Source organism: Ursus maritimus, unplaced genomic scaffold, assembly GCF_017311325.1.
Source record: "Ursus maritimus isolate PB19 unplaced genomic scaffold, ASM1731132v1 scaffold_5, whole genome shotgun sequence".
Taxonomy (NCBI): Eukaryota; Metazoa; Chordata; class Mammalia; order Carnivora; family Ursidae; genus Ursus; species Ursus maritimus.
This window is the reverse complement of record NW_024426663.1, coordinates 1,013,245-1,029,786: the sequence shown is the minus strand read 5'-3', so window position 1 is coordinate 1,029,786 and position 16,542 is coordinate 1,013,245. Positions and strand designations below refer to the sequence as shown.

Genomic DNA, 16,542 nt, shown 5'->3' with positions numbered 1-16,542 from the left:
TAGGAAAATATGTCTACACATGAAAGATCCTTTCCCTGGTTGGTCTGCTTCCAATTTCTTCTTCCCCGACCCAGTACTCCCCTGGATCCCTATGCTTTCCTCATGACCAAAATAATCAACTTGGGAGTATGAGTTGGGTGGAAATGAAAGCACTGCACCCTCTGCCCCTTCGGCAGAGTTCCCGAGGTACACACACCGAGAGAGTGTTCAGAACGCCAGGTTTAAGAACAAGAAAGGCACTTCTGAGCCTGGGAAGTCATCTGTTCACTCCCTGAGGTGCTCAGAGTAGAATGAAAGGATTCTATCTAAAGGACTTGTGATCTACACGTGTGTGTGCTGGAGCGACTGCCAGACAGGGCAGCAGCAGAAAGGCGCCATCTTTCCTTTCCGCACCCATAGGCTCAATGACAACACCTATCTGTGAATGGCTGGCTGGAATCAAGAGGTGGCAAATCACTTAAATACCAAGTTTTTCTGTGACAGGAAGACACAATTCAAGTGAAGAGGATTGAGTAAATGTTCACATCCTACCCTGACAGAACTCTTACACTCCCCCAGCCCCTCCAACAGGACCACACAGTTTGGAGCGACATACAGCAAACCTTCTCCAGTCATCTTCTGTCAAACCATTTATCTCACCTGGTGCAGGCAGGTGGACAGTTCCATCTCTAACCTGAAGTTGGTTCTGTTTCAGAGGAGTATGCTAGACCCCTGCTTTAGAGGTTTTTATTCGATGCAATTATAATAGTATATAAAATGTATACAAAGCACACATAATTGTATATAAAAATTGCTTTTAAAAGGCTTATTTAGTTAAGGTACAATCGGGGAAATTATTTTTTTCTGTTTCCATAGTTAAGCTCATGTCTAAGAGGCCTTAATAACTTAATGTTCTTTCACTTTTTACCTAGTGCTCACTAAAAAAATCTGAAAAACTGCTGTGCCTCAGTGCATGTTTCTAAGGTGATATCTAACGTTTTTTATCAAAAGTTTAAATAGTTCCAAGTTTGTATGGTGATAAGTGGTAACTAGATTTATCACAGGGATCATTTCATAATGTATAGAAATATCAAATTTACTATGACGTACACCTGAAACTAATAGGATATTGTATGTCAAGTATACTTCACTTTAAAAAGAAAGTTTAAATAATACCAAAGAATGTCATTTGCAGCAAATAGTAAATATTGACACTTTAAAATGGAATTGTTTCATGACTCTCTTCAATGTATCCAATGTAATAAAATACCATAGAAATTTGACACCCACAGCCATTCATTTTAAAATTAGATGAAATGAGTTTACGTTTGGAAATTTCATGGCATTCTTTTTTCTCCTTGTATTTACATTTCAATTCCACCTTCTCTGGAAAAATTTATCCCAGAGTAATATATGTTTTACACTTGACAAATTTTATTCATCACCCTATCTCACTTCTCTGTGACAAAAACTAGAAATAAATTTAAGTTTTATTTCCCAAGACCATAAAGCTCTAGGAGTTAAAATTTTCTTCTGAACTAAATCATTACAATTATTCGTAGTTTATTAGCATACCAAACTAATGTTGATAAATAATTATTACAAGTAAAAAGTAAACTTTTATTAGAAAGTAATTCTCAATGAGATGAACAAGGTAGTTTTGTTTTCCCAATGATGACATAGGTTCAATGCATTGAAGAATATTTAGTGCTAAATGAAACAGTTTAGCAATAATTCTATTCCTGTTTTTAGATAGATTTCAATGCTGAGAAATCTTGTTCACATAAATAGGGCTGCATGTATTCTGTCATGAACACAGTGTCTTTAAAGAAATTCTATGACTTACATGTCTAGCAGTGCTATATTATCTAAAATTATTTCAAATGTTCTATCAGATGACAAATCAATTGGGTCCTCCTTCAATTTTGTCGAAAGTCAAGATGAGGAAATGTCGGAGAAAAGGAGGTGTTGTTGGGGTGCCTGGGTGACTCAGGGGGTTGAGTGTCTGACTCTTGGTTTCAGCACAGGTCATGATCTCAGGGTCCTAGGATCCAGCCCTATGTCATCAGGCTACCTGCTCAGTGCAGAGTCTCCTCCCCCTCTCTCTTTCCCTCTGCCCATCCTGCGCCTCCCCCACCCCCCACTCCTGCACACACACTCTCTCTCTCTCTCTCAAATAAATGAATAAATCTTGGGGAAAAAAAAGAAAAGGTATTGCTTAATAATTAAGGTAATTAAGGCCATTTAGTTTCCAGACACTAACTCAAGAGGTTTTTATCATTTAAGGACAAAACAGTGTAACAGATTTTAGATGAGAAAAAGGACTGCCTTTCTTTTGGACAATGGGAAATGGTCCATTGGTAAAAGGTAGGCTGGAGAGAAGAGCCAGCAAGTCTACTATGTCAGGCAGATTCCCTTCAGGAAGGAGAATCTGAAAAGTGATTGAATCAAAACTGTATCCGTACAATCCTTCAAGAAGTCCCCCTGTATCTCCTTCCAAAACCAGGACCTGAATCCCTCAGCCTCCAATCTGCTGCCCTAATCCAGCCAGCCTTCAAAAACCACTGCCTTCCCAACAGCATCACAGATTACCTTCAGCCATAAGCAAACAATCCTACTGGACGCTTAAACTCTTTCAGAGCTCCACTCTCTGACACTGGATACATCCTGCCCACATGTGAGTACATCTTTTACCTCTCTAGTCTAGTCTGATAAAGTGGTTAAAGGTACAAGACTGAAAGTCATACAAACCTGCATTTCTTTCTCAGCTCTGCTAATTTACCTGACTGTGTGAGCTTGGACAAGCTATTAAATCCCTCTGGGGCTCAGGTTTCTCATCAATAAAATAGAGGTATCACCAACAACTTATAGAGTGAATATGAGGATCAGATAATTTATAGAAAGTGCTTGGGGCGCCTGGCTTACTGGGTGGAGCATACAACTCTTGATCTCGGGGTTGTGAGTTCAGGCCCCTCACTGGGTGTGGAGCCTACTTAAAAAAATTTAAAAACAATAATAATAAATTTTAAAAAGTGCTCAACACAGTGCTTAGCTTTTAATAAGTGCAAAATAACTGCTTTATTATTTTCTAAGACTAAGTTCCCCTAGACCAGGAGCCAAGTTTTATTCATTTTTCTGTGCTCCGTGGAAAAGGTCTCCACTGCGGGTTTTATCGAACAACTACAAGCAATTCAATTCTCAGAGGACACTGACTGGGTGGCCTGCAATTTAACTAAATTCCGACACTATCTACCTGGAGATGTTGTCAGATCCCACAGGTTAAGGGCTCAGTCCCTCAAGACTGCCCCCTCTTCAGATTAATTTGCTAGAGGGCCTCACAGAACTCAGAGGAACAGCGTACTTAGTAGATCACCAGTCTGTTATAAAAGGATATAACTCGAAAATGCCCAACTGGAAGAGACGCACAGGGCTAGGTATGAGGAGGGGCCTGAGCATTACTCACTGCGTCTCCATGAATTCACCAACCCCTCAGAACCCCATCCTCTGGGTTTTTTTGGAGGCTTCAGGACACAGGAATGGTTGACAAAATCATTGGCTATCACTGATTGAACTCAAACTCCAACACCTCTCCCCTCCCCAGAGGTCGTTGGTCCCCCTGGCAACCAGCCCCCATCTTTAGGGGCTTCCCAACAGTCGCCTCGCCCACATAAACTCAGGTGTGGTTAAAAGGGGTTTGCTGTGAATAACAAAAGAGGCTCCTTTGCCTTTATTGCTCTTATCACTTAGGAAATTCCAATGGTTTAGGAGCTCCATGCCAGAAATCGGGAAAGGGAATAAAGACCAAATATGTATTACTTACTATAAATCATAATATCACAGGTCTTATGCCAAAGAGGTGCTCAATAAATTCTTGATGAAGGACAAGGGAAAGGGAAAAAAGGTACCATTCACGGTAACTCACTAAAGCTATGATATTTCGTTTTGCTTGCTTTTCTAATTTTGGTAGCTATGCATGGAATGTTAAACACTCATGGGAAGAGTGAAAATATTAACTTTTTAGAGAACATCTAACCAGACTTGCCATATATTAAGAAATCTTTTACAGAATGAAAATAAACATCAGCTTCAAGGCCAAGAGAAAAGAGGGCCAACTAAGGAAAACAGCCTTGAACAAACATACACCTGCCTATATGGTCTCCCTGATGTTCCCCACAGTCAGCACTGTTACTGCCTTCCCGCCCCCCTTTGCTAGGTAAAATGTCTCAAAGAACTTAAACAATTTCTTTAAAAAAAAAAAATGCTTGATGTAGAAGCAGACTGACTTGCTGCTTCTATAAATTAGCAATGTACCATCTTCTCAAGATTATGTGTGGAAACAAGTCGATCTCATAAGTAAGGAAATCATGCAATAGTGGGGAAAACCAGTGACGTATATTTTCAAGTAATTCGAGCCTTTCACCTTTTTTATTTTCCATTTACTTTCCAAATAGAGGCCTTAATATACCAAACACCTGGGTTCAAATCCTGACACGCTCTTAGGATCTGTGTAACGTTGAATACGTACTTTCTGAGATTCAGTTTCCTCACGAGTAAAATGAGAATACCACGCACCTCCCTCATGGGGTTACCCAAAGACGTAATGTTACCTGCTGTTCAGGTGCAAGGAAACCAGCTCAACTTAGGGATTCATCTTCAAGACACAGCAGGACCTCACAGACTGGAATTCAAGGCTCCTGCCTCCTACCCCCATTCTCCTCTCAGAACGGTGTGGTCCTCTGGTGTTTCTCACAGTGAGTCTACTCTATTCTTTCTCTGAAAACCCACTTCTCCATTCATGGGTGTGCCTGGTACTTGGGCTCTAACAGTAGCCCCAAAAGCGGTGACTCTCCCCAGCTGAGTGACTCCTCCTCTGGGCTCCGATTCCAGCTTCTCTGAGAAGGAAACTGGGCAGTTTCCTCAGATGCCCCTTTCTCACCCCAGGAGAGAGGAGAGAGGCAAGGCCATTGCTACGGGGGACTTTCCCGTCACCCCTCAGGACTCTTGGCCCCAGATCCACATCACGCATTGCTCAAAGTGCCAACTAGGGCACCAACTCCACCGTAAAGGTAGTTCTTTGTTACCTTACTTTACCTCCTTTCCCTGCACCAATCAAAATAACCCTGAACTCGAGGAACTCCAACCATTTTTCACACTGATACCAATAACAGAAATCAATCCCAGACATTCTCTAAGTCTGAAGAAGACTCAGACAGAGAAATCACTGTGAATCCTGAATCTGGTAGTAAAACAAAGGTGTGAAACCCTCAGATGCCATCTCTTAAGAGATCCATCTCAAAACAATCTCAAGCAGTTGACAGATACCCTTGGACCTCTATGTGTAGGGAAAGAGGGGTGAAAAAGCAGAAAAATGTACCTAAATTGTTTGGAAAATCAAGGCAGGGCCTCAGGTACTGTGACCACAGGCAACTGCCAAGGTGGAAACAATTCACACAGCTGATTTCTGAAAGAACAAGTAGGCTCACGAAAGAACTAGTCTTTGGTTATATTCACACAGAAGTCAAAGGCAGAGACAACGCCATGCAAAAACCTGTCCAGAATGGCCTCTTTCTATGCGTACCCAGCAAGACAGTACGAATTTCTCACCATGAGTTAACCAAAGAGGTAAAACCCCGATTCATCTGGTCAATTTTGACTAAAAGAATAGTTTGAAAAAGTGTATTAATGCAAAGCTTGCTGCAATTAATTTCATTCAGTTTGTCAGTAAGAATTTCATTTGAACTTAAGTTTTAAAGAACCAGCTATACTTTTGTATATAAAAGTACGCAAAAACATTGTATATTTCAATGAGAAAAATGTGTTTTGTGATCTGGGAAGGTATTTTTCACAAGTCTGTAAGGTTTCTGAAATGATGGCTATATTAAAAAATACTTAAAGAAAGCTTTCCAAAATCTTGTTTCATGTTTGGTTCTTTTAACTCTATGACAGATAAGCCAAAGAAAAGAAAAGAGACTTTTAGCAAGAAGAGGTATCTCAGGGCCCCTGGGTGGCTCAGTTGGTTAAACATCTGACTCTTAATTTTAGCTCAGGTCATGATCTCAGGGTCGTGAGATCGAGCCCCACATCAGCCTCCCTGCTCAGTGGGGAGTCTGTTTCTCTCTCCTTCTGCCCCTACCCCCATACTCGCTCTCTCTCCCCAAAATAGATAAATAAATCTTAAAAAAAAAAAAAAAGGAACAAGAGGGATCTCTAGTGTTTATGTACCCAGTTCATTTATTTTATGGATCATGAGATGAAAGACCAGAATGCTGAATGACAAGTCACAGGTCACAGCCAAGTCAGACCAGGAATTCAAATCTACTCCAATCGGGAAAACCTTTTTCTTTCCTCCCACTGTGCCACATGACTTCTCCATGCAGCTGCTTACATAATCAGTCAAGAGATAATCTAAGACTCTCTCGGCAAGAATTCTTCTAGTCCCGATAAAAAGGAAGCAGGAATCACAGATCTGGATCATTATCTCAGTAGGTGATCTAATTCTGATTTGTTACCTTGAAGGAGGAGTGTCACAATCACAGCTCTCTAAAGCAAAATTAACACTATTAAATTTTGTAGAGATCCTCTCCAAAACTAGCCATATCACAGTCCTGATCAGAATGGCTTATTTGAATTCCCTCATATTTCTTATATTTCTTCCCTTCTTATCTTCTGCTGAGAAGAGAAGAGAAGAGAAGAGAAGAGAAGAGAAGAGAAGCAAACACTCCACAATGCCTATCAGGTGACCAGTGAGTGCAAGAGCTATCATGACACAGTCCCCTTCCAGACACTTGTCAGAGTGCCCAGTGACTCTTGTGCAGACCCCCTCTGGGTACACAACATGCTGCCCTTACAAATCATTTCACCTCTTTGGGCCTACGTTTCTTTACCCCTGGCACAAGGGGACTGTCCTATACTTCATCTGATCCAAGGACTCTTGGTCCTACCTTGAGTTTTCCTCCTTAGAAACAAAGCATGCTCTGACTTAATGACTCTAACACAATCTTCTGGATTAAAATGTACAGATATGGGGGCACCTGAGTGGCTCAGTCAGTTAAGCATGGGACTCGTGATTTCAGCTGAGGTCATGATATCAGGGTCATGAGCTTGAGTTCCATGTTGGGCTCCATGCTTGACTTGGAGTCTGCTTGAGATTCTCTGTCTCTGCCCCTCCCCCTGCTCATGAACTCTGGCTCTTGCTCTCAAATAAATAAATAAATTCTTTTAAAAAAATGTACAGATATGAACGTCTTATGCCCCTTGCCTTGATGATTTGGGTTGTATCTGTTACAACACAGTAGACGTTCTGGCATTTGAATTTTGTATGATCAATCTTGTACTGTTCTGTTACTCTTCCCATAAATTATGAGGCACATTTCCTAGCATAGTATCAGTTTCCTCATCGAAGCTTTTCAAAAACATATCTATTAGAGACTTGAATGTGCATCTGAAATCATTGTGTGAACTCAATGCATTCACAACAATTATCCGTAAAACTTTTTATAAAGTACACCATGGTAAAAAGGCACATGCTATTAAAGAATATATAGTAAAAAACCTGTCTCCCACTCCTGATCCCGTCTTTCAGAAACCCTTTCCAGAGCCACTACTGTTACTAGTTTCTCACGTACCCTGTGTGCAAGTATATACGTATGCACAGCCCCCTCCCTGATTTTTTTTTTGTACTTTTATATCATGGGAGCATACTATATGCTGCTGCTCCCCTCCCCCATTTTTTTCCTTGCTTATACATACTATGTCCTGGAGATCACTCCATATTAGCAAAAATGTATCACCTTTTTGCTTTTCCTCTCTAAAATGACCTGGGTTCAAATTCCAGGTCTGGGGCCCTAGACAAGTCCCAGCCTGTCTTGTCACCTGCACATTATGAGTCACGGCATCTTCTAAAAGAAATGAGTGCGATACTGTCTGTAGGGTGCCTAGGATAGTGCCAGGCAGGCAGTGGCGCTCAATGATGGCTGGACATGAGCATTCCCCTCCCTGCGGAACTCCTGAGGGAACGTGGCCTTTCACAGAAAATGATGTGGGACTGCAGAATGAGACCAACACAAATTCAAACCCTGCCCTCAGATTTCTTGTAAAAGGGACATGGTATTTCTGAGGGATACACAAGTTTTCTTTATTAGGCCAGTTCTCTGCTAATGGGTAGTTAGGTAGTTTTCCGGCTCTGTAATGACAAACACAGCAATAGGCCTGCTCATATTCTATACGTAAAGTACCTGATCTCATAATACACTGAGGTTGGGACTTACCCTGCAAAATCCGGGATCAGAGCTCCAGCTTCTATTCCTCACTCAACAACTCTGCTTTCCTCTCTGAGCACTTTCCTCTTTGCCCTTTATCATCAGTTTCCATTGTCTGCTTGACATGAAAAATGCATGTGGGTAGGCCTAGCAACGAGAAATTACTTCCACAAGGAGAAACCACCTTTACACAGAAGATGAAACGATTATCTGAATTCTACAACTATCATACAATCTCATCAGTATTATGAATTCACTGTGAGGAATTTGTTGTTGCCAATTCACGGCCATGGAATCACCCAGTGGGGCTGGAGAGTGGCCAGCATGGGGTACAGGATAAAAATCAGAGGCGAAAACTGGCTACTCTGAGAAGTAGGAACACAATTAGCAAGAGAACATCCAACTCTGGGCTGCTCACACGGCCTGCCGGCAGCTGCCCTGGAGCACCCAGACATCTGCAGGTGGCAAGGCAGGAGAAACCCACACACAGACGGCACTGCGACTTGCCCACTCCCCTTACACCCTGTCTTTATAAAATCTTCTAGAACAAAGGGCATCCAATTTCCTTCTGAAGCCCCACTGGCTGTACTTGAATGACTCTCTCCACCCTCACCCTCAAAAGGCCAACCTCCTCCATATAATCATGTGATCCTTCGTATGGGACACTGATACTACAGGGTAAATACAATCCCCAGACTGACAGGGGGACTCACAGCTGGCTCACACTGTGTAGAGAAAGAGTTCCTCTGGCTTTAGAGAGAAAAACCCAAGTATACCAAGCCCCTACCTGTGCTCAGCACTATGCTCTGCCCATTTCAGACGGCACCCCCGAGAACAACCTGCAAGGCAGGGGGTCATATCCCCATTTCACAGACAAAGGAACTGAGGCTCAGGCTGGTTAAATGTCTTCAGAACATGGCATGGTTAGGACATGGGCTACTGGGGCTGACCCTGGATTTATCAGAGGTAGTTTACTAGATCACCCTGGCCCAGACTGACATCGGTTTCTATTCACATAGCTTCCCTTCCATCTGCTTTACCAAACCTTTTAAAATACAGTTCTGATTGCCGCAAGTCAAGTTGGGCTTCTGCTGACGTCACACCTCACACAATGTGCCAATCACAGGAAGTACTCAATGAATGATTATTACTTTCTTGACAGTACTATTTCTCAAGAGCCCGGAGCTATATACGGCATCAGGGGAAGCTGCACTTCACTATATAGTGAAGCATTTTTCTGTCTCTCCTGCTTTGGGTTGCACCCGCGTCAGGTCACCAGTGGAGGCTGGTCAGCTCCCCACGTGTGGAGCATTTGCTACAGGCTCCACAGCTGTATGGCACCATCATCCCCTGGTGTGGCCAAGTGACCTACTAACAGAAAAATGCTTGTGCTGGGAGTCACGGAGTGTTGGATCCGGTCCAGTGATGCTCACAGGGGATGCTGGAGAATCCCGCAGGAACCCCAGAAGCAGGTGGATCAGCTGTCAATCAAGAGGTTCCAAAGATGCAGCCCTCCCACCACATCTGGACCTCAGGAAGGTTCCACTTTAGCACACAAGAGCCTTTCCTTAAAATGAAATTGTCAGTATTCGAAATTCTGGAAACTTTACATAAATATCCAAATTTTATTCTTCCCTTAAAACACTGGAAGTTTTGGCAACACTGGGTCCGCTCTCCTGCACAGAAACAAGGGGCTTGGCTGGAGCAGCAGCTGTCTGCTTGCGGACCAGCACAAACCAGCCCCACTCAGAAGTCATTTTCGTCAGCCCCCGGGCATCGTGTTTGCAGTGTTTTCCACAGATGCTGAGTGGGAATGACAAAATGTCAGCGGATCTTGCTATTCAGTTGTTCGAAGACTGCACTGCAACGATTTATTTCTCTGTTCATCAGTGCGGTATCGTTAAGAACCTAAAACGCTGCCTCAGACAATCACAGCATTGTTTATCCACTGCAAACGGCTTCACCCCATACTTTTCTTACAGCTAATTATGGATTATAGCCAAATATGCTGTCTTCACTGCCTACTGACAGCGATTCTCTTCTGACGGGAACCCACCTATGTGAGTTGCCAAGGCCTTGTCAGAGAAAGGGCTGTACAAATATGCACTTTTCCTTCCTGCCCTCTGCCTCCTGCCTCACCCCCAAGCTCCCTCTGAGGCCACGCAGATTTGCAGGAATGCTCTGGCTGCCGGCCCAGGCGCTGACTCCTCGGGTGGGGCAGAGGCAGGCTGGGTGCAGGGCTCTTGACTCTGGAATGCACTTCCTCCTGGAGGTGCCAAGGCCTAATCTTAGCGGATTCTAAACACAATGGCTTTTTTGCTACCAGGGAATTTATTATTCGTGATTGAGACGTTAAAAAAAAAAAAAGGGTGTTCTAAATTTGCAGACAACTGAGATGCAAGTTAAGGGGAGTAGTCGCTAAGTTAGACTGAATTATTTTAACTTAAGAATGTCTCCTACAGTCACAAATCATGCACCATCAATGTTACAACTAACAAAAAACAAAGGCCTCTTATCACGTTTGGTTTTCATATATATAAATGTTAAATGAGATGAGAATTTATGCCTGTAACTCCTGAAACTGTTGCTCTAAAATGTTGTCTTAGGGAGAATATCAGCAGAAGTTAATCTATGAAAACTAACAGCTGGCCTGTTTAGAGTTAAAAAAAAAATCTATCTTCCATTTAAACCGTAACTCCATTTTTGTCAAACACAGTACAACTGAATTAACTTTTTCTATGTCTCAATATCAGCTTTCTGCCACTTTGTCAAAATTTTTAAATGAAAAGGTAAGTAACTGTGGCAGCGTTATTCAGTAAAGTAATATTTTTGTTCCCTTTGGTCAGTAAACATTAATTTTTTTTAAAAAAGACAAGAGCTATTGTTCCTTTCTTGCCCAGCTACCCATGAATGAGTCTCAGTAACAGGGAGCTTCTGAGGAAGGCGGCTGTGGGAGCTGGGAGTGTGGGAGGAAAAAGGGACAGGGCTGAAGGAACTGCCTATAGTGGCAGAGAAGGAAACAGAGGCCAGGGGGCTACAGCAACCTAGTGACCCACAGGCCACTCCCTCAAGCATCCTTCCCTTCCCCCAGGCAGCGGAACCTTCAAGGGGGACTGGCAGTGCGGTCTCCGGTCTGGTCTCCGTAGGCAGGCTTGACCCTAAGCACAGCGGGCTTTCAGGCTTACCAAAGACCCCTCCCTCTCACACACATCCCAGCCCAGCTTCACACAGAACCGCCCACCTTCTTGGGGCCTGGAGGGCTGGGACAAGGAGCACAGCAGTGACTAATTTAAGTGAAGACAAGAAGACCCTCTTCAAATATTCTGCTCTAAGTCTGAACCCCACCATGACCTTAGGAGCAGGGCATGGCTGAGACTGGGTCACCACCAGCTGGGTTCAATGGAGCCTCAAAGCAGAGTACATTTGAATTAGAGGAAAAAGAAAATAGAAGATTTGAAAAAGCAGAAAAACGTTAATCCCTGCCTCAACCACATCCTTCCTATGTGTGTGACAGCACCTGTAACACCTCATCATTGGCTCCGTTGTCCTTCCTGACCCAGGACAGTCACACTGTCAAAGGGAGGGCCATCTCTGGATCCCAGAACACATCAGAGTTTTGTGGAACCCAGGCTTGACAAGTCAGGCTAAAAGTAACTCAAAATCAAGGTGAAATGTGTACAGAGCAAAGTCTTCGTTTCTAAACACAGCATTGTTTAATCCTTTTTAGATTAAAAATGATAAAAATACACTATTGTTTAAAATATGTATAGTAAATTAGCATGAATGCTTAAAGCTATCACTACAAGGAGATTCATTTTAGTTATATTTATAGTCTTCAAAATTTCAAGCAGCTTAAGCATCCAAGAACTAAAGACTGGTTGAATAAGTTATGTCATGTCTATACAACTGTGTGGCAGAAAATTACATAGATCTTAAAATGGTGCTAAGAACATTTCAAAACTTATTAGAATATATTCATGATACATTATATATATATATATACATATATATATAAAATAAGAAAGGCGGGTTATAAGAGATTATCATATCGCTTTTGCAGAAAAGATATACAAACAAAAGTGTTAAGTACTAGGAGAATGGAATTGAAGATGAAAAATTCTTTTCTTTTGAGAGGAAAGGTTCTAAGTTTCCTAACTTTTCTTAAAACAACCGTGTATGTGTGTGTCTATATATATATATAGAGAGAGACACATACATATATGTATTTTTATGTGAACTGTACACCCAACGTGGGGCTTGAACTCAGGACCCTGAGATCAAGGGTTGCATGTTCTACCAACTGAGCCAGCCAGGCTTTTATGATAATAAATGCATAACATGCTGCACTTTTTTTTTTTTTTTAAAGTAAGCTCCATGCCCCGTGTGGAGCCCAATGTGGGGCCTGAACTCACAACCCTGACATCAAGATTCCAGCTGAAATCAAGAGTCGGAGGCTCAACAGACTAAGCCACCCAGGCGCCCCATAACATGCTGCACTTTAAAAAGATTTCCCAGATGCTGAGAGGCTGTCCTTGAGAAACCTGGGTGGTACGTTAGCCACAGCCTCCTCCCCCACCAACGAGAGAGTGTGTTCTGCTACAACACAAGATGAGTGCGGAGTGGGGGGATGTGAGGGTTCAATACCATCCCCTGGGTTGCTCTCTTCATAAGATAAGAGAAAAACAGAAACATGGGGCACCTGGGGGGGGGCACAGTGGGTTAAATGCCGACTCTTGATTTCCTCTCAGGTCATAATCTCAGGTCATGAGATGGAGCTCTGGGTCAGACTCTGTGCTCAGCATGGAGTCTGCTTGGGATTTTCTCGCCCTCTCCCTCTACCCCTCCTGCTCATGCTCTCTCTCTCCCTCTCTCAAATAAATAAATCTTAGAGAGAGAGAGAAACAAAATCAAAAATTCCTATCCCTAAATTAATCAGCCTCTAGTATTTGGGCTTCCAAGGAGAGCCACACACCCACATGTACATAACTATTGCAGAGGCAGGTATCTTTATAAGAGCACATTTGAAGAAAAGGAGCAACCTGAGTAGGTTTGTACAAAAAGCATGTGTGAATCTCACATCTCGAACAGGATGGAATGTTAATTTGAAGGAAGGAATGCTTTGATATATTCAGTTGGCCTCGATAATTTCATGAGGCATGGCAATTCAGAAACAGCACAGGATTTGAAAGTTTGATTATTAATTACACCCCACTGTATTTGATCCAAATGAGATTTAAGACTGCTCATATACAAAGACAAATACAAAAAAATTAAGATAAAGATATTAAACATTAAGGCTAGAATTTTAATCCTAAGCCACCTATTATATAATCTTGGACAAATTGCCTTTTTAAATCTTAGTTTCCTCATCAGCCAAAAAGAGATAATGATAATACTTATGTGACAAAGTAACCTGTTGCAAATCATGTCTTATTCTTGCCACTGCAGAACCAACAGAAAGAATTTAATTTCCTCCCAGCTCAGTGAGAGGGAGGGACCTACAGTTAGATTTAATTTGACTTCGAAACAGTAAGTCAGGTGACATTCTCACAGCCAGGAGCAGCAGAACAAAACACCTTCCTCATAGACTTGGTCTAAGGATTAAATGGAACAATGGACGTCAGAATGCTATGTCAATTGTCTTGCAATGTTCAGATAGAAATTATTGTTATTAAAAATTTCACTCCCTTCCCACAATAGGGTAAAACAAAAACTAGGAGACCTAGGTTCTTATCCCATTCCCACCCCAACCACTGTCCAGCTGCTGGAATCATGTCTCCTCATCTGTAAAATGGGAACATACTCTTTGCCTTGCCCTATCTCACAGGGTTATTGGAAGGCTCAAGTGAGATAGTATATGAGAAAAATCCAGGGGCACCTGGGTGGCTCAGTCAGTTAAGTGTCTGACTCTTGGTTTTAGCTCAGGTCATGATTTCAGGGTCGTGGGATCCAGCCCCACGTCAGGCTCCATGCTTAGCATGGAGTCTGCTTGTCCCTCTTCCTCTACTCCTCCCCTCCCTACCTCCCCCACCACCCCCGCTCTCTCGCACTCTCTCTCATAAATACAATCTTAAAAAAAAAAAAAAAAAGACCATGGAATGTGTTAGACAAGGGTGATCTGTAAATAAGCCATTAATCAAACTCAGTAATGTCACTTTACAGTGCAATTCTGTTGAGTTCTGAGCACTGAACATGAATTAAAACTGGTGGTTTTATTACAGAAGTAGTCTTCATTTAAAACAAAAAATCTGAGTAACCCAGATGTCCATCAATAGGAGAATGGATAAAGAAATGATCATAACATGGCATACTCACAGCAAGAAAAATGAATGCACTCTAGTGTACACTACATGTAGCATTGATAGAAGCAAAACAGAAACAATACACATCATGATTCATTCATAATAATGTTACAAACAGGCAAAATAAACTTGTTTGCTCAGGGAAGGCTGCACAGTATTAAAATTATAACAAAAACTAAGGAAATAATTACCACAAAGTCAGAAGGGGATTTTCTCTGGTTGGTGAGGGAGGAGTGGTGACGATATCATCAGGCCGATAGGAAGGACTTCGGGGCTGTAGGTTATGTTAAAGTTTCTGTGTGTATGTGCAGGTGTAATCACTTTTCTACACATGTATTTCACAATAAAAGACCAACAATAACAAAAATTCAACTGATAGTGTTCCTTTTTTTTAAAAGAACTTTTGCTAAGTGTTTCAGTTCTAATCTCAGATACATCAAACTAAGAGATTACTCATTTGGGATTTTATTTAATCTCTTCAAAAAGAAAATAAAATCGGGGCGCCTGGGTGGCACAGCGGTTGGGCGTCTGCCTTCGGCTCAGGGCGTGATCCCGGCGATCTGGGATCGAGCCCCACATCAGGCTCTTCTGCTATGAGCCTGCTTCTTCCTCTCCCACTCCCCCTGCTTGTGTTCCCTCTCTCGCTGGCTGTCTCTATCTCTGTCAAATAAATAAATAAAATCTTTAAAAAAAAATAAAAAATAAAAAATAAAAAAAATAAAAAAATAAAAAAAAGAAAATAAAATCATCAAGCACGTTATGGTGATTCAAGTTGACTGCTACTGGTCTACTTAGTAATTTCTAATTGCTTGGACATTTTCAGGGTCAAATTAAACATTCTACGGTTAACAGTAAAAGAAAACTATACGGCTATCGTCACCACCTGGGCATATCTGACACCACCACCTTAAAAGGAAATGCGGTTTCATCAGTGACTTACCAGCTGGTTGTGTCTGTGTTATTCTCTTTGGGTAAGTCTTGCTTCGACTTCTGGCCACATTCTGATCTGGCCGAGGAAGCTGAATAGAAACATCTCGACTCATTTGCAATGCTGTCCTGCCACTTGGAAAAGCAACATTTTGGTTAGCACAGATACAACTACACAGCCACAAAATTAAACCACTGCTCACTCAGAATATCTACAAAGTATAGAGAGGGAAAAAGCACAGAGTCACATGGCCATGAGTACATAAGGGTTTTCAGTGGGTTCTCATTGCAATGCTAACCAAGGGCTAATAGGAGAGTCTTAGGTTAGACGGAAGGATGATCTTTCAGAGGGAGAAACAGGGAGAAATTTATTAAAGGACTTAGATTTAGATTTAAGTAGAATGATGAGCTAGAAATAGAGGATGCCGATGGTTTTCCAGCTCTACAACCAGATAATAAATTACACTGAGCTAAAGTAAACAATAGCAATGCGTCTACATGAATCAACACGTCTCTGGGTTGTACTTACACAGCAAGTTTTGAGCATACCCCCACAGGACCACTTGGTATGATTTTACCCTGAATCCTGCTGTGGCACAATCCACCATGTATTATGCTCACCTCACCTGCACCAGATCAAGTGTCCAGGAAGATCTAGAGCTGGCCTAAAAGCTCAGGCAAAGCGTGGCTTCTCTAAAGAGCCTGAGAATGCAAGGACGTGAGCTCTCCCTGGGAATGGACTAACTTTCAAGTCATCTTTTCAAGGAATTGTGCAATTCTGTTTGCTGGATTTCAGTGAACATTCGTCTTACTGAAAAATTATTCCACAGCTGCTGAGAATTTGAGCCAATGAATGACCCTGACTTTCACAGGAAAATATAATTCAGGTACAGGAAAAATGCATTTCTGTATGTTTAGTTTGATTCATCACAAAAAGAGCCACGTATGCGAGGAAAATGTACTTTTAATGGCCCAAGTCTTATTCCTCCTACATTTACAGGATAAATATTAGTCAATTTCTCGCCAAAAGAGATGAGGCTCAGAAAGCAAAATTCACCTCCTACGTGCTTCTGTGA

The 16,542-nt window shown here is 42.0% G+C and overlaps 1 protein-coding gene across 3 annotated transcripts in view; it reads right to left on the bottom strand.

The window, feature by feature from the left end:
* The window catches only part of EPB41L4A (erythrocyte membrane protein band 4.1 like 4A), a 240,970-nt gene that overhangs the window by 54,356 nt on the left and 170,072 nt on the right, over positions 1-16,542 (bottom strand). For all 3 annotated transcript variants that reach the window (XM_040621976.1, XM_040621978.1, XM_040621977.1), the window contains exon 12: positions 15,480-15,601. In XM_040621976.1, coding sequence (XP_040477910.1) covers positions 15,480-15,601 — 122 coding nt within the window. The remainder of the gene's footprint in view (positions 1-15,479; positions 15,602-16,542) is intronic.